The 17,736-nt window shown below is 35.3% G+C and overlaps 4 protein-coding genes across 5 annotated transcripts; 2 read left to right on the forward strand and 2 right to left on the reverse strand.

The window, feature by feature from the left end:
• Positions 1 to 20: 20 nt before the first annotated feature.
• LOC120276996 lies at positions 21 to 5,154 on the forward strand. The gene is made up of 2 exons (XM_039283735.1): positions 21 to 3,193; positions 5,080 to 5,154. Exon 1 carries the CDS (start codon positions 42 to 44, stop codon positions 1,662 to 1,664), a length of 1,623 nt encoding a protein of 540 aa, XP_039139669.1. The 5' UTR covers positions 21 to 41; the 3' UTR covers positions 1,665 to 3,193; positions 5,080 to 5,154.
• Positions 5,155 to 6,187: 1,033 nt separating this feature from the next.
• Positions 6,188 to 9,170, reverse strand: LOC120276717 (probable polyamine transporter At3g19553). Of its 2 annotated transcripts, XM_039283396.1 has the most exons (3): positions 7,993 to 9,170; positions 6,691 to 6,940; positions 6,188 to 6,606 (listed from the first exon to the last, which is right to left on the reverse strand). In XM_039283396.1, the coding sequence occupies exons 1-3, from the start codon at positions 8,961 to 8,963 to the stop codon at positions 6,418 to 6,420; spliced, it is 1,410 nt and encodes a 469-aa protein (XP_039139330.1). In that variant the 5' UTR covers positions 8,964 to 9,170; the 3' UTR covers positions 6,188 to 6,417. The 2 variants fall into 2 exon arrangements, with proteins under 2 accessions (XP_039139330.1, XP_039139329.1); XM_039283395.1 differs by having other exon boundaries at positions 6,188 to 6,940.
• Positions 9,171 to 11,939: 2,769 nt separating this feature from the next.
• Positions 11,940 to 12,748, forward strand: LOC120277881. The gene is made up of 2 exons (XM_039284729.1): positions 11,940 to 12,177; positions 12,343 to 12,748. The coding sequence occupies exons 1-2, from the start codon at positions 12,087 to 12,089 to the stop codon at positions 12,534 to 12,536; spliced, it is 285 nt and encodes a 94-aa protein (XP_039140663.1). The 5' UTR covers positions 11,940 to 12,086; the 3' UTR covers positions 12,537 to 12,748.
• Positions 12,749 to 14,668: 1,920 nt separating this feature from the next.
• On the reverse strand, positions 14,669 to 17,298 carry LOC120278137 (peroxidase 51-like). The gene is made up of 4 exons (XM_039285058.1): positions 17,032 to 17,298; positions 16,737 to 16,937; positions 16,252 to 16,417; positions 14,669 to 15,218 (listed from the first exon to the last, which is right to left on the reverse strand). The coding sequence occupies exons 1-4, from the start codon at positions 17,242 to 17,244 to the stop codon at positions 14,812 to 14,814; spliced, it is 987 nt and encodes a 328-aa protein (XP_039140992.1). The 5' UTR covers positions 17,245 to 17,298; the 3' UTR covers positions 14,669 to 14,811.
• Positions 17,299 to 17,736: the final 438 nt, after the last annotated feature.

A 17,736-nucleotide genomic window follows, 5' to 3' on the forward strand; every position in this document is an offset into this window, starting at 1 on the left:
ATTTTATTCGCTTAGACCATGATACCATATCCAGAGCACATATGAGATTTCAGACGGCGCTTTATGGAAAGTTCTTCGGGAAATCGCCACCGTTTGAACAAGTGAAGGAGATACTCACTGCAAAATGGAATGATCTTGGTTCTTTTCAGATATCCGACCTACCGAACGGATATTTACTGATTCGGTGTAGCACGCACGAAGCAATGCAGAAGTTGCTCTTTGAAGGTCCATGGGCGGTGAATGGCACTGTATTGCAGCTTGTCCCTTGGAAGCCCTACTTCGAGCCGGCGCACTCGAAACTCTCCACAGCAGCTCTCTGGGTGCAGCTCCACAACCTTCCGGTTGAGTTCTGGGAAGGGGAGGCCCTGGAATCCATCTCTTCGTTATTCGGCAGGTTGCTTAAAATTGATGAGTTTACTTCCTCTCTTTCCAGGTCCAAATACGCACGTCTCTGCGTGGAAATAGATATTACTAAACCTCTCAAACAGGGTTTTTGGGTAGGGGATGAGGAACACAGAGTGTTCGTTGTGGTACTGTATGAACGTCTCCCCATATTTTGCTACCTCTGCGGACTGGTTGGACATGGTTCAAATTCCTGCAACCGCCAGAGCCCAGTCTGTTCGGAGAAGCCCTCTCAACCCCGCTGCGAGGATCTGGATGATCAGCAACGGCATGAGGTCAGGGTTTCTCATGAACACATGGGTGAAGGTATGGATGTGGGAATGGCTCCAGAACCGGTGTCCTTGCCGGAGTTAATGGAGAATGTGGTGGAGATACCAAATACGGACTATGGTCCTTGGATGCTGGTTTCGAGACGGCGGGGTCGTGGTGGAGGTCGCGGCGGCGCTCGTGGTCTCGGGGGTCCGGGATCACGTGGAGCGCATGCGACTTCACGTGACCTGACCGTTCCTCTCCCCAACGTCTCGAAAACAAACACTACTGTTGCATGCCCGACACGTGGTAAGAGCTCCTCGCGAGGCAGGGGAGGTACTGTCAGGGTAGCGTCTTTTGGTCGCAGCGAGGCATCAGGGGTTTTGTCTCCTTCTTCTAACATTGATGTGGCGCACTATGCTCAATGTCCTGGGGAAGCGTCCAAACCCTCTGACACTGGTGATGCGCACAACGCTCGATGCTCTGGTATTTTCGATGGCCCCCCTCTGGAATCTAGTGAGCGTGTTGGAGGGGTCTCCTTGTCTCTCGAGGAGAACTTGATTGTTGAAAAGGAAGGGATTACCGAGTTGGTCAAGCCTCATGATAAGCCTACACTCTCTGTGATCCAGAAAGGAAAGGGGGTTGCCTCTTTACAGTCCCAGCAACCTTCTGGGTTTCCTCCGGTACTGCGAGTCTCCTTGCCAGCCCCTGAAGCCTCACCCTCTTGTACCCCGTCAGACCCTCATACGATGATGGTAGACAAAGTCTCCATTGCTCTTACATCCCCTTCTCGTTCACCTGATGTCTCGGATCAGGAAATGAGTGATTCTGAGGAGGAGGATGAAGAGGATGAGGCTCTGGATGGTGCAGAGATGGAGGAACCGGACGATCTCATGACGCTTGATAATTATCAAAGTGTCTACAGGAAAGAGGTTCTCTCTAGAAAGAGTAACCAGGTGCAGACGTTTCCTCAGAAGAAAGGGAGAGTAGAAGTGGAGGGAAATGAACCTTGATTCTCCTTTTCACTTTTCTTTTATTTCTCTAGTTTCAGTTGTTCATGGTTTTATTTGTCTTCGCTTTTACCATAGTTTGATTATGATTACGGAAGCTACTAAGATGATTTGTTGGAACTGCAGGGGCATATCAAGTAGGGATACTGTCTCCAGAGTTCTTCACCTCCTGAAGAAGTTTAATCCATCTATATTCTGCTTAGTTGAAACAAGAGCCAATGATGAAAGATTGGATCGTTTTTGCAATAGATTAAAATCCAAGTGGAAATGGGCAGCGATCGTCGCCGAGGGTTACTCGGGGGGTATAATAGTAATTTGGGACAAAAATATTGGGTCTGTTACCCCCTTGGTTAAAACTAAATTTGTTCTTCACCTAGTCATCACTACAGGTAACTCCAATACTTGGATTATTTCCACGGTTTATAATTCCAATACTCTGCAGGGTCAATATATCCTTTGGAGAGAACTATCAGGTTTGAATTCTCTGAACTTGCCTTGGATTATTATGGGGGATTTTAATGCGGTTACTACACAGGATGAGCATAGAGGTGGTTCCCATTATTATTATAGTCGCAAGGCTAGTGTTTTCTCGGATTTTATTAACTCTAATAATCTTTTGGATATTGAGTATGTAGGTTCTCAATTCACTTGGTGTAACAATCGCCATGGTCTAGCCAGACGGTGGGCACGCCTTGATCGGTGTCTTGCTAACTCGCTCTGGTTAAATCATTTTGAATCGTGTTTAGTTAAACATCTCCCGCGTTTTCTTTCTGATCACTCACCTTTGCTTCTTTCGATTTTCCCTCGTAATTTAACTAAAAAAAGAATTTTTCGTTTTGATAATTACTGGTTAAATTACATTGGCTGTCATTCTGTGGTCAGGGAAGCTTGGCTCTTTAAGTCCCGATCTAATCCTATGCATACTGTCTCTCATTTAATTGCACGTACTAGATCCTTGCTTTTAGAGTGGAAATCCAAAGGTCTTGATCCTCTGGAAACTAATATTAATAAACTGGAGAGTGCAATTTTTGAAGCTGAACTCAAGGATGATACGGGTGAGTTGGATGATTCTTCCATTCAGTCTCTTTCTAACATGTATAATAAACTCTCAGCTTTGCAAAGGCAAAATAGCATCAAGTGGGCACAGAGGGCAAGGTTAATGTGGGTACACTGTGGTGATAACAACTCTTCCTTCTTTCATAACTCTGTTAGATTTCGCAGTCATATTAATTCCATTACTCATATTATGGACTCTGATGGTAATGTATTTCTAGATCAAAGGGATATAAATCAGGTTTTTATCAATTACTTTACAGATCTCTGGCATAATAGCTCTACTAGTGATTTTCAGGGAATTTTACAGGCTCTTCCCTCGGATCTTCCCCAAATTTCAAACTCTGAAGGGGAGCTTTTGATTAAAGACATCACTCTTAAAGAAGTTCATGAGGCTTTGCTCTCTCTCCCCACTGGTAAAAGTCCAGGTCCAGATGGGTTAAATGCAGAATTCTATCGTTTTTATTGGCATGAGATAGGTGATACTCTTTTTACAGCGATTAAGCATTTCTTTGAGCATTCAACTATGCCTAACAGTTGGGGTAGGACTTTTATTACTCTTATTCCTAAAAAACCTAACCCTAAGTATGCCACGGATTATAGACCTATTTCACTGTGCAATGTGTGTTATAAAATCATCTCTAAGATTCTTGCTAATAGATTAAAAAGAGTTCTCCCAAATTTGATTGGCAAGGAACAATGTGGCTTTGTTAGTGGTCGGATTCCTTTTGATAACATCATTACTCTTCAAGAAGTGGCCCACTCTCTTGATAGAGATATATCTTCCCTCCCTAGGATGTTGATTAAGTTAGATATTGAGAAAGCATATGACACCCTGAGTTGGAATGCAATTCTTGCAACCTTAACTAAAATGAATTTCCCTGGCAGATGGATTAACTGGATTTATGCTTGTATTAGTAATGTGTCCTTTGCTCTCCTCATTAATAGGTCCTCTACTAGTTGGTTTAAGTCCACTAGAGGCCTTAGACAGGGTGACCCACTTTCATCTTATTTGTTCATTCTTGTTGCTCAGAACCTGACTTCCATGTTGAATTTTGCTATGACTAACAATATGATTCCAGGTTTTAATTCCAGACTTAGCCATAATTTCAACCACTTAATGTATGCAGATGATTTAATTCTCATTACTCAGGCCTCTAGGAAAGCCTCCCGATATGTGAAATTGTGTCTGTCCATTTATGGTAACCTAACTGGCCAAAATGTGAACATTGCTAAATCAGAGATTATCTTCCCTTCCCGTTTTAATTGCAGACTCAAACATAGCATTTCTAGCATTTTGGGCTATAAGATTGGTTCTTTTCCCTTCACTTACTTAGGTATTCTTATTTCACCAAAAAAATTGGCACTCTCTTATTTTTCAAATATGGTAAATAAGATTGAGAAGTCAGTCACTTTTTGGAGGAAATCAAGAATTTCCCAGGCTGGAAAAACCATTATTATTAACTCAGCTATTATGTCCATCCCTTTGTATTATCTATCAGCCTATCCTGTTCCTGATTATATCCTTGATCGGATCACTAAAGCTGCCAGGACTTTCTTTTGGTCTAAGGATAGCAATAGAAAAGGCATCCACTCTGTGGGCTGGAATGAAATTACACTTAATCGATCTGAGGGGGGATTATCAATTCGGGACCTCGGCTTATCTAAAATCTCTCTTATGGCCAAAAATGTTTTCAGAATGCTTAACAATGCTAATGTGTGGTGGGTATCTCTTATGAATCTCAAATATGGCCACTTTAAAATCTGGACTAATGTTGTACCAGCATGTTGCTCTTGGTTTTATAGGGGTCTGCACAGAAATGCTAAGCTGATTAGACCTTACCTTTGGATCAATACTTTGAATCCTAATTTAACATCTTTTATGTATGATCCTTGGTATTTTGAAATCCCTTTGTCTCATAAACCAACTTTTTTAAACATGGATTTTGATCTGGAAAATTTTGACATTAATGATCTGGTAAGTAACAACAGATGGAATATTAATTATCTTCACAGAATTTTTGGGAATTGTTTACATGATTATATCTTGTGCCATGGTCATATTAATTTTGCACATGATAACAACTGGGTCTGGTTCCCTAAGTCTAAGGGAGCTAAGCTGTCATCTATGATTTACTCTCATTTTAACCAGATTAAATCAGGGAATGATCTCTGGGCAGGTTGGTCCACACTCTGGTGCCTTAAAGTTGCTCCTAGGGTTAAATATTTTTTGTGGCTAATGTTTCATAATGCAGTGAAAACCCAGGAGTATCTCTACAATCTGAATTTGGGTCCTAATGGGCTTTGTTATCTATGTAATCTATATCCTGAATCAGCTGAGCATCTGTTTGTTTCTTGTCATAAGACTCAGGAAATCTGGATCCAGATCAGTAATGCAATTAGGAAACCGATTCATATTCCCAATGGAATCTCTTCTGGGAATTGGCTCAATCAAGATTATTCGGGGAATGATAGTCACACTCAATCTGTAATTGCTGCAACAGTGTGGTTCATATGGAAAGCCAGATGTAATAAAGTGTTTAACAATACTCCTTTCAATTCTGGAGTAGTTTCTTCTCAGGCGATTGGTTATGCCAGGGAGTATCATTACTCATCCTCATCTTATATCGGTAAGACCTTTATTAATTATAATATATCTATTACTGATAGTCCAGCTTTGTTTTCTGCAGTAATTTATAATGAAGAGACTTCATCGGCTGGCTGTGGTTTCCTGGTTTATGATCACCAAGCTAAGTTCATCATGGCGGGGAGCTGCTGGTGTCCTGCTGCCTCAGAATTGGAAGCTGAATTGATGGCCCTTTGCTTTGGACTACATTGCTGTCGCAGTGGAGGGACAAATATCAAGACTATTTTAGCGTCGAATGAAATCCTGGTTGAAGCATTCAAGCATGGCTTTTTTATTGATTGCTGGAGGTTGAATTGGCAAGTTTCTGCAATCAAGGAGTTGTTTGCTCATTTTGGAGATCCTAAGATGAATACTATCCCAAGATGTTGGAACCAGGCAACTAGTTCTATTGCTCTTCATGGTTTGAATCATCATAATATTTCTCTCTTCCATCAAGGTAAGGATCTGCCTAAGTGGCTAATGAATTGCATTAGTAGATTTGGAGTGAGTTGTTAATTTTTTTCCTGTGTTCTTTGTTTTGTTTTTTATTGGTTTGTATTGTTAGTTCTTGTTATTTCCTGTTTTCTGGTCTGTAATATTGAACTCTTTGTAAACTCTTTTTTGTTATCAATAAAATAGCTCATAGAGCTCCTTCCCCAAAAAAAAAAAAAATTTTCATATTATTAAAATATTTTTTATTTTTAGTTTTATTAATTTTAAAACATAAATAAAATTATTACAATGTATTATCATTTGAATGTTCTTCATTTGTGTAAAACCAATGAAATAAATAAACCCTGCATTACAATTAGATAGATCATTATTTATTTCTATCTGATGCCAAAGGTGTAAAAGTGCATATCCAAACTGCTAAGTTTCTATTGAACTGTTTATCACCTGTTTGATCCATTTGTTTGATATTTTATTACTACAAGTATCACAAGAACAATACATCTAGCTTTTCATTCTGAAATACATCTAACAAAGCTCTATATAAATCAAGACGTATAAATTCGTATCGATCTTGTTCGAGTAATACCTGAGTACGCATCTCACTGTGTCGAGTATAACATCACTCTATTCTAATTTCGTCTCCAAATCGGGTTCCTTCTCCGGCAGCTCATGTTTGATAGATGAAAATTCAGGCAATAAACTTAAAGAAGCCTCATCTGCAACATTTTCGAATCGCAAAGCAGTTGTTTCGAAGTAACTCTCAACAGGCTCAGATGGATCGATAAATCGAACCCATTGTTTGTTCTTCATAAGCTGGATTGCAGGATATAGAACAAATCCTATCAGCATTATAATTCCACTTACTATGAATGTTCTCAGGGAGGCTAGACACATTACAAGAATAAGCAAGAGTGCCGGAGGAATACAAATGGCAATGGCGCCGTATGTCCCGACCGGAACCTTATATGGTCGGTGAAGGTCCGGCCTCTTTATCCTGAGTTGTATAAAAGCAGCGAATTCAAGAAGCATTCCTAGTGCGTACAAGAAATTAAGGAACTCGATGATCTCTTGGAAGCTCATCCATGACAAGAATATGACTCCAGTTGCAGATAACAAGATGCTGATTGTTGGAGTGCCATATTTGGATCTAGAAAAGCATTGTTTTACAATGAGAAATCACCAAACTTTCAAAAAGACAGTTCAATTCTTATTTCGGTGTGCATTTTGGATGAGAAAGTTCAAGGAATAAGTTCATGCAAGAGACTACAAATCAGCAGCTGAACTATAGTAAATTTCTCAAGTTTTGAGATGCAAACTATGAATGGTTTCTGAATGCACTAACAACAACTTGATTTATTGTATATGAGAGAAAAGCCACAAAGCAAATCTACTAATTCTTAAGACATTTTCAATTGACTATAAATCCTCAAAAAAATACATACTTCCGCGGCTTCTAAGTTCAGTGAGTAAAGGCTCATTCAGTGTACAAACAACAATCCAATACAACAAGTTCTTCAGATAAATTCAGTTGCCTAAAAATCATCAGAAAACTTTTAATCATTTCTAAATGCACAAGCATCATCTCAACAGAAAGTGCCAAAGCCTCATTCAGTGTGCGAGTCCAAGAGAGAAGAACATTCTAATTCTACTAGTTCTTCAGGAAAAAAGCCTCAACAGCCTAAAATCCTCAAAAAAAGTGCAAACTTTGCATGGTTTCTAAATAAAGCAAGCGCCACTTGAGGTGCTACAAAGCCTCATTCAGTGTACCAATAGTGTATGAGAGATGAGCAACAATCTAATGCTACCATTGCTTCAGATAAATTCAGCAGCTTAAAAATCATCTGAAAAAAAAAATGCAAACTTTGATTGGTTTCATTCAGTGCATGAGCATAGGAAGAAGAAGCAATCTAATTCCACTTCACAAAAATGCAAACTTTAATTGGTTTCAAAGAAGAAGAAGAAGAAGGAGAAGAAGAAGAAGAAGAAGAAGAAGAACAACAACAATATAATTCCATTGGTTCTTCTCAAAAAATGCAAACTTTGAAGCACAATCAAAAATCTAATTCCACTTCACAAAAATGCAAACTTTGATTGGTTTCAAAGAAGAAGAAGAAGAACAACAACAACAACAATATAATTCCATTGGTTCTTCTCAAAAAATGCAAAATTTGAAGCACAATCAAAGGAATGGAGACTAACCTGGAAGAGAAGAAAGCAGGGAGCATCCCAATCTCACTCATCCCCAGAAGCTGGAACGAATCCCCACTCATCTCCGCCTCAAACAATCCCATGTTGGACATGGCCGCCGCCGCCTGGATCCACAACTTCAACCACGCCCCACCAATGCTCATCCCCACCTCTGCGAAGTACCCATCCCCCCACTCCCCAGCCTTCATCCCCTCCATCGCTCCCGTCCCGGCCAGTAATGGCAACAAGTACGACCCCACCACCAATACCAGCGCGCCGAACACTGCCTTCGGGAACGATCTCGCTGGATCCTCCACCTCCCCGGCCAGCGTGCTCGCCTTGTCCCAATAGTTGAGATTCCAGAGCATAGAGTTGAAGTAACCACGGAGATCCACACGCTTGAGATCCACCGTCAGCCATCGACGAGGACGGAGGCGTGGTAGAGACAGAACTACAAGCGCGATGAATGGTGAAACGGAGAAGACGGTGAGGACAACAGCGGAGATGCCGACGATGTGGAGACCGCGGTAGTTGAGGAAGGTGAGGGCGGCGGTGAGGATCCAGATGGTGGGGAATCGGCCAGCGCCGGAGGAGAAGAAGGGGAGGGATGGGCGAAGGTAATCGAGGAAGAGAACGGGGTATAGAGCGTTGTCCATGGCGCCGCTAGTCCACTTCCAGAAGCCTTCTTGGAAGCCCATGAAGGGGCCAAAGGCGGAGGAGACCCAGAGAACGTAGCCGGCATTGGAGGGGAGGGAGGAGGCGAGCTCGGCGGTGATTAGAGCTTCAGGGAGGCTCCAGAGGAGAGGGAAAAGGAGAAGGCCGAGGAGGGGGAGGAGAGCTCCGGCGCCGGCACGGACGGAGTCTTCAAGGCCGAAAGGGCCGCCGGAGACGTCGTAGAAGATGAGCGCAATGAGAGGGAGCGTTGTGAGCTTCGTCGCCGGAGAAGATGATGGTTTCCGATTGTGGGCTGGACTTGGGCCCATTGGGCTTAGAGAGGAATGGAAAGGGCTTTGAGATTCCAAGTTTCCAACACTAACCACGATGATATGGGAACGTTGACTTTTGACCGAGGAGTAATCAATTAGTTTTAAAATTTAATTAATTTTTTTCACTATTTATATAATTAATTTATGATTTATAGGAATTTCACATGTTTACCCTTGCAAGTGTGCATGCCGACGTAGGCATTTCTGATTTATTATCATGTTTTGTGAGCGGTAAGATATTTAACCCTTATATGTTTGACTCTTGTAAAAAAATATAAGATTTAATGGAGATTTATTTGTGTTATAAAAAAAATATATTTAACAATCAAAACAAAATAAATAACTAAAATAAATTATTTTAAAAAAAAAAATTTGGGTAAATTTTTTGATTGGAGACCAAACTATGACTTTTTTTTTTTTTATTTTAACACCCAAACTTTAATTTAAATTAAAATAGTTATTTAAATTTAATTTTATTTGACTGGGCGGTCATCAGAAAGAATCTAGTTTATTTTTTTATGATCTAATTATGAAAATTATCTGTCAACAAATGAGATAGAATTGCCAACTTGATAAACAAGGTGTCATGTATGTCCTAACAAAAAAATTTTAGCATTGACATCATTAAAAAAAACGAAATCTCTTCGATGACCACATGGTAAAATAAATTTGAAATTCGATGATTATTTTGATTCAAATTGAAATTTAGAAGAAAAAAAAAATAAGAAAATGCTATATTATGGTGCCATGCCACAAAATCAAAATAGCTTCATTTATAGGAATAACTATTATTATATATGTTTTGCGTTTATATAAATAATATTCCCTCGGATTCTTTTTACTTATCTATTTTAACTAATTTATATGAATTAAAAAAATTGGTTAAAATTTGTTAGTAATCTAAAATTTATAAAAAAAAAATATATTAATTTTTTAAGATTACTTTTATTTAAAATATAATTTAATAAAATTTGTAGTTAAATATGAGTAATTCAAAGTTGTAGAAATACATTTAATATAAAAAGTAAATTTAAGAAAATAATATATAATGTTTTATAAATTTTCTAAATATACCTTAAAACAATTAAAAAAATTTAAAATTGAACAAATAAAAAAACACATTGACTAATAAATTTCTAATTTAATAATAATTATTTATTTTTTATATTTTATTTGTATGTATATATAATTATTTAAATTTTTAATTTGACACAATGTAAATTATTATTATATTAAACTTTGTCACAATATGTATTAATACATTATATATTTTTATTCAACGCTATATAAGTAAAAATATAAATTATCTTCACATAGAGGTAAAAAGAAACAACCACACTAAAAAAAAAAAATAATAATCATCAAACTTGCAAACAAATGCAAACAAATAGTATTAAAATAGCTTTTTTTAAAAAAAATAATTCGAATATTAAGTACATTATAATGAACGTGGCATGAACCTTTAAGAGAAATTATTACAAATTCTTGATTATCTTTATTAAACAATAAATTACATAAAACGTGTGATACTAATGAATGTAGAAAAATAAGATAATTTTTTTTTTTATCTTCATACTACTTCAAAAATTGAAATGATTTTGGAAATAAAAGAATAATAATGTATTTTACTGAATTATAAACTTTTCAAAAGCTTTATAACCAAATTTCTTTTTCTTTTAAAGCAAAAATATCAAAATGAACAATATTATTCAATTAAAAAAGAAATTTAAGAAGAAAAAAAAAAAGCATATCAATATCTCTTGCTAGATTTCTCTCCGGCGAGTGGTTGTGCAATCAGCCCAAGTTGGAGTTTAATTAAATAAATAAATAATATATATATATATAATTAAAATTATATATATTTATGAAAACCGTGTAAAAATTCCACGCATGACGCATGAAGTTCCATGACAAATATCTAGGACGGGTGTTCACGAGACAATGACCAACTAACGAAAACGACATCTCAGCCGTTCGATGACGCGACAAAGTCCACGTGTCAGCATCCAAGTGAATGGATGTGTTTGGTCGGCACGCTCTAAAACGACCTAACGTTATCGCCACGTGGCAAGCCGCCAAGTCAGCCACGCATCACTGTAGTCACTTTCACTGCCGGCCTTGTGTTCCTTTTTTAAAATTATTGTTTATTACTTGACAGTCCCTAGAAGTTTTCCATCTTTCTTTGTTATCCTTTTTTTTTCTTGCTTAATTACGTTTAATTCCTTTTTTTTTTTTAATGTTTCATTTTAAAAAATATAGACTTGATGGTGATTTAGCACCGTCCCATGTGGATATACCCTTTCCCCATCCAAAAATTATTTTGAAATTTCTTTTTTATTTTTATATTTATTTGTATTTTTTTTGTTTGATAGATTAGTAGTTTATCTATTTTAATAAAAAAATTTTTTTTATTGATAAAAGTTTTTATTATAATAAAAATTCTAAATAGTGAAAAGAGCTTTACAACTTAATCCATGTTCTATGTATATAATAAAATTAAGTTATAAATTATTTTTATAATTACTTAATAATCATAAACACTCACATAGCACAAAATTAAAATTAAGACAGACAACTGCATCTCTACTTATAACAAATTATCAAAAATTAGAGAAAAAAACGAATTGGTGAAATCACTTTTTACAGTGAACTTACATACAATAATCCCTCCAAATTAATGTTTGAACTAAAAAAGATGGATTGATGTTTGAACTAAAATTAATAACTTACATATAATAAAATATTTTTGTTTTCTTTTTTTCGTTTATGGATTGCACATCCAGTGGACTCATGTTTTAGTTTATTGTGTCATTTGTATTCGTACTTATTTTTATTTTAATAAATTCATGATTTATCTATTTTATAAAAAAAACCTCCAATGAGTAGAAAAATCAGAGGGACTCATATAAACAATTTAGCAAAATGTCAGGGACTTTCCAATAGTTATCCCTTATAATAAACTCCATCAACCCCCATCTATTGAGGCCTCTCTAGACACTTGAGGTGAAGAACAACCCAACTTCTTCATCCTCTCTCTCTCTCTCTCTCTCTCTCTCTCTCTCTCTCTCTCTGTGTGTGTGTGTGTGTGTGTGTGTCTTCTTTCTTGTGTCTTGATCTCTAATGGAGTACTACTGGTGGGATAGAGTGGTGATCTTGCCAGTGAGGAGAGTTTGGCTGGCCATGGCAACAAGGCTGGGAATCAGGAAAACTGGTAATTATAACTTATAATGAAATCCTTTTATATTCTATATATATATATATATAGAATATAAAAGGATTTCATTATAAGTTTCATCATCTTCATATGTATTTTCATATATATATATATATATATATATATTTAGAGTCTAATTAATGGAGTGATATATATATATAGGACTGGGGAAATTAAGGCAACAAGTGAGGAGTTGTGAGTATGAGGATGTGAGAATCATGTGGGAGTTGTTGAGCAAGCCTGAGAGGAAGAAGCAGAAGAAGAACAAGAAGAAGAAGAAAAGCATGATTAGTAGTACAGGTAGTGCTTTGGTGGCATTTCACTGGGCTCCTTATAACCTTTGCAGGAGCTTCTGATTCATTTTGCATTTAAAAAAAAGTTTAATTTCAGTATTATGGTACTGTTGTAGATACCATTGGGTCTTTCCAGAGAAGTATTCATGCATGCATGCATGCATTGTTGTTTAAACAAGCAGCAGCTTTGGATCTCTCTGGTTACTTGTTATTCTACTACTGTTACTACTATGTGTTTAATGGAATAAATTTTGCTGTGTGTGTGTATGTATCTATAGAGAGAGCATGGAAATAAAAAAACTTTGATGAGTATAATTCAATTCTTCTTATTCTTCTTCTTCTTTTCTCATATGTTTACTGTGATTAATGGATTAAATATTATATTGTTCCTTGTGTGTAAATACACAGAGAGAGAGAAAGAGAGAGAGAGAGAGAGAGACTTTGTTGGAAGTGTACATGTGTGTGTGTGCACTTAATTTCTTGTTATTTTGATTCCTCACTCACTCCAAAACTATGTAATTTGGTTCATCATTTTAATGAAGTTTGCAGGGTTCAAACAAAATAAAAGGAAAAAAGAAAAGATAAGAAAATAGAAAAAAAAAAAAAAACTTTTATATATATATAGATATAGATAGATAGATAGATAGATAGATTCACTGTTCCACTTTTTCAAGAAAAAAAGATAGTTTCATTGTTACATCAAAAACAGATGTGGTCTATTTGTAAGGAAAAAAAAAACCATCAAAATCATATAAGTGTTGGATAGAGATCATTGACTGCTTCTTGAACTTCTTCTACTGTGTTGTTTAATTATTGTGATTAATTTGTGGAAATAAACTAAACATTAATTCCCTTTTTTGCATCATGTATTCTAATGAAAAATCGAGAGAACGTTAATAGCTTCAATTCTTCTACTATGTTTACTGTGATTAATTAATCATGGAATAAATCATGCTTAATTTCTCTAAGCTTATTTACAGATAAAAAGGAAGTATATATATATAAATAGAAGTTATAAAGCATTCTTTGATGGAATAAATTCCATTATTGCATCATGCTTTGTACTAAACTCTTGTTGATGAGAAAAGTAGAGCAAGATTGGCTTTCGCTTTAAACTCAAGCAAAGGAGCATATGCCATTCAACTTTAGTGCTTTTCTATCTTTATTCTTGTTCTAACTTTAATGCTTTTATTAATATCCTCAAAAGAAACAAAAGCATGTGCTTAGTTTGGCTAATTAATTTCTTCTTCAACTCAACTGTATTATGCTATAGATTAATTACTTGGTTTACATCTTATTGATCTTTTTCTTGATAATTAGTAATTACTACTAATTAGACTCTATTAATTCCATGTGTTTCAAGACAATTAATGCATCTTGGCTTGTTCTTCTCCATCTTTGACTAGGGAATCATTCAAGATATAAAAAAGTTATATTAATATATATATAACTTAAATAGAACTAGATATTTTATTTTGTAATTATATTTACTAACTTGGATGAATCACATTCCATGAGCTGCTTTCTTTTATAATATGATTCTAACTAACTAAAACCAAACATATTTGGCTTTTGGTTCTAATTAATTGTGGGGGAGTTGATGATCAAGTGCAGCTGTTTTGTTTTCTTATTGCTTGTAAGTTTGTAAGGGAATCTTTTATTCACTATATAATTATGTAATGAGGCAATTCATTGAATTTTCTAAGTATGAGAACTTTGTGGTTTTCTTTTATTCACTGTATAATTATCTAATTAATGTTTGATTAGTCAAACCCATGCATTAATTTTTTTTAAATAAAATAGATAAATCATGAATTTATTAAAATAGGAACCCATGCATGGATTTCACCACATGTTTTTTAAGGTATTTCACACCTATGCGATATTTATTTTTGTCTCATTATTTTGAAGTTTTTATTTTATTTTATATGCTTAAATCAATACCTTTCAGTAATTGATATATTATGCACATTGTCAAAAAATTATTTCTATTGCCTTAATTTCCATTTGTATCAATTAATATAAAATTAATAAAACATATATATATTATAAAAAAAAAACTAAGTTATAAATAAATTCTCATTTTTAATAAATTTTTTTATTTACAATAAATTTGTTAAAAACTTCCTTTTTTTTCCCCCAAAAAAACCACATAATTCCACTTAACACCACCCAAAAATAATAATAAGAAAATATACAGAATATTAATATTATTATTTAAAACAGGAGTTATCCAAATAATACCACGAATCACGTGCTTTCCACGTGACTGCAATTATTCCAATCAACAAAAATATATAAATCCCCATCCCTTACAAAATTACCATTACACCCTCCCCTAATTGAACACAGAACAATCACGGCGTATGTTACCGTTACTTCCGGTCTTCACACCAACCCGGCCCAATCGGCCCATTGCGTCAATGAAGGCCTGGTTAAAGGTCGCCGAACTTTGGGCCCATGCATTCACAGTGCCTTGTGACCTTGAATCAGTGAATAAGGACTGGTCCGATGTAAATAGACCCTTCCCTTGTTGTAAGTTCTTGTAGTACTGGTTATCAAAAGTCCGAGGTGTGACTGGGTCCATGTTGATGGCTATGGTTGGATCCACATTTCTAGGGCACATACCCTGTAATTGTTTCGCATAAGCTTGGTTCAAGCTCGGGTCGATCGGGTTCGCCTTGCTGAACCCATAGATTCGGTTCGCAAACCGACTGCAGTGCGAGAAACCGAGTGTGTGCGCACCTGCATGGTTTTGGTCCAATAATATGTCTAAATATCAATACAATTGCAGCTCTAATTATTGTATTTTGCTCTGTATTTGTGACATCTCAATATATATACAGAATTTACATCTTTTATGGACGTCCAATTATCAGCCGTTAGATCACAATCTAACGGCCAACAATGATAAATAGTATTACTGTTTAGTATACTGTTTTAAATAGTAATTAATGTATATATTACTGTAGTAAATATTGTTTATCAATGTTAACCGTTGGATCAAGATCTAACGGTTGATAATGAACATCTATGGATTTTTTATCTATGGACGTCCATAGAAAAATGGTCATCATATATATATATATTTAAATTAAATTAATTAAAATGAATAAGAAAAAGGAATAATTCAAACAAGACATAACATGTGACATGTGGAGGGGAAAGGTATGCTACCTAAACTACCTACACATCTGCCTAGAAACAACCAAATAACATTATTATATGTTGAAAATTAAACATATTCCTTTTATTATTTTTCTTTGATTTTCAACACACTTGTGATGTTTCATCAAGTAATCAGTAATCACTGTCATGTCATCTATCTAAACCAGTTGTTTTCAGGCTGGATCCCCACCAAATCCTTATCTTTGTTAGACTTAGTCCTTCTCCCAAGACTCAAACAAAGTTTTAAATTTAAAAATTTTTAGATTTTTTTTTTTATAAAAAATGGATAAACCATATTCATTAAAAAGTAAAAAGACAATACAAAACATAAAAGTTGACGAATTTTTAAAATTGTTCTTATAAAAATTGACAAATCACTATTTCAATAAACCCAAAATAAATTAATAGAATAAATAAATAAATAAATTTATGTTTGTTGTTTTATATGTATAATCATTGTATTAATAAATAAATCAAAATTATGTAATTATCTAACAAATGGAGACCAAGTTAAGGTTTTCAAGCAAGTTTGATAGCAACGTTGTAACTAATCTATGTCCGTACATTGAATGAGCACAAGCATATCAATTATTTAAAAAAAAAAACATACCGGAAAGAGCAATCATATCAGTCTGTGAAAGCTTGTTTTGTGAAAATAGTGAGTTGAGTTGATCCAAATTGAATGTTGGTTGTGGTAATTTCCCAGTAACACTTGATGCGGTTGAACTCAACCCATCCAATCTCCCCAACTCCACCTCATAATGCGGTCCTCCTGCCTATTATTTCATCAATAATTCCACATTATTTACAAATCATCTTTCATTATATTAATTATAATAATTATTATATATAATATTTTAAAAAATTATAAATTATCTGCTATTCATCTCAAATGAAAAAAAATGAGATACTAATTATTTTATTATATTTTATATCATGTTATTTTAATATTTAAATAAAAATATTAATATTATTTAATTTATTTTATTAGTATTAAAAATATAAATAATAAAAAATAACAATAATTAAAATTTGACTCTCTTTCAATGCATGATTAAATAACGAGCGAGCGAGGATAAATTTTAGTATTCTTACCAAAGATACAACATCGCGGGCGGCGAGTGCAAGAATATCGGCACAAGAGACCTTGTTCTTGCACTGAGCGACGGCGTCGACGGCGGCCTTAGCCTTGATCACGGTATCGAAACCATCTCCGGCCAATGAGAGGTTATCCGGGTGATCTTTCTCAGCCTTGTTGTTCCCTGTTGATGCTATCATCACTGAAGCATCACAGCCCTGAAACTCATTGAGGCAAAACATCAAACATCTTCCATACATGACCCACTACAAGCATTGGAAAACAAACAAATCAAAGAGTGCTTTTCTTTACCTGGACCATACAATCATGGAAGAAGAGACGCAGAGTTGCAGGGACAGTGACAAAGGTTTGCTGGAACTTTGCTGTTACTGCTTGCTTGACTATGGACTCAACGTTGGGGCAGGTCTTGGAGTAGAAGTTCCGGGAGAGCTGAGCGTTGATTAAGGTTGTGAAGTTGAGAAGAAGAAGCAAGAAAGATGCCAGCTTTAGATGATGGTTGGCCATTGGAGAGAAAAGGGAAGAGAGATTGGTGAGAGAGATGGGAAGAGGAAGGGGGATATATAGAGAAAGGAATGAGAGAGAGAGTTCGTGGCGGCCATTGCTATCTTCTCTATGACCAATCATGGCCTCATGACGACAAAGAACTGGTGTTGATTTTTCAAATGACGTGCTTTATATTTTCAATTAAACCCATGTTTATGACTTATTTGCATTTTTGTCCTTTTTTTTTAAAGATTAACCGCATTCATTAAAGAAAAAACAAGAACAGAACACCACAAGAAGTGGTGAGGGAACAACCGAGAGAAACAACAGAGACAAGATAAAGAAAAAAACAAACAACACATTTTTGTTTTTTGGTAATTGTTTTGCCTCAAAAAATGTTTGGTTATTATAGATTTTAGATTCAAAAATTAATATTTTATTTAAATATGAAATACTTATTTTGGTTTACTTTTGGGGAAATATGGATGTGTTATTTTTATAAAGTGAGAGGAG

The sequence above is a fragment of the Dioscorea cayenensis genome, chromosome 15 (assembly GCF_009730915.1).
Source record: "Dioscorea cayenensis subsp. rotundata cultivar TDr96_F1 chromosome 15, TDr96_F1_v2_PseudoChromosome.rev07_lg8_w22 25.fasta, whole genome shotgun sequence".
In the NCBI taxonomy this organism is placed as follows: Eukaryota; Viridiplantae; Streptophyta; class Magnoliopsida; order Dioscoreales; family Dioscoreaceae; genus Dioscorea; species Dioscorea cayenensis.

Coding starts and splice junctions, on each gene's coding strand:
- LOC120276717 (XM_039283395.1), bottom strand. CDS start 8,963: ATGGGCCCAAGTCCAGCCCACAATCGGAAACCATCATCTTCTCCGGCG. Junction 6,941..7,992: donor CCTGCTTTCTTCTCTTCCAG/GTTAGTCTCCAT, acceptor ATGCTTTTCTAG/ATCCAAATATGGCACTCCAA.
- LOC120276996 (XM_039283735.1), top strand. CDS start 42: ATGAGATTTCAGACGGCGCTTTATGGAAAGTTCTTCGGGAAATCGCCA.
- LOC120278137 (XM_039285058.1), bottom strand. CDS start 17,244: ATGGCCAACCATCATCTAAAGCTGGCATCTTTCTTGCTTCTTCTTCTC. Junction 16,938..17,031: donor TCCATGATTGTATGGTCCAG/GTAAAGAAAAGC, acceptor AATGAGTTTCAG/GGCTGTGATGCTTCAGTGAT. Junction 16,418..16,736: donor CCCGCGATGTTGTATCTTTG/GTAAGAATACTA, acceptor ATGAAATAATAG/GCAGGAGGACCGCATTATGA.
- LOC120277881 (XM_039284729.1), top strand. CDS start 12,087: ATGGAGTACTACTGGTGGGATAGAGTGGTGATCTTGCCAGTGAGGAGA. Junction 12,178..12,342: donor GCTGGGAATCAGGAAAACTG/GTAATTATAACT, acceptor ATATATATATAG/GACTGGGGAAATTAAGGCAA.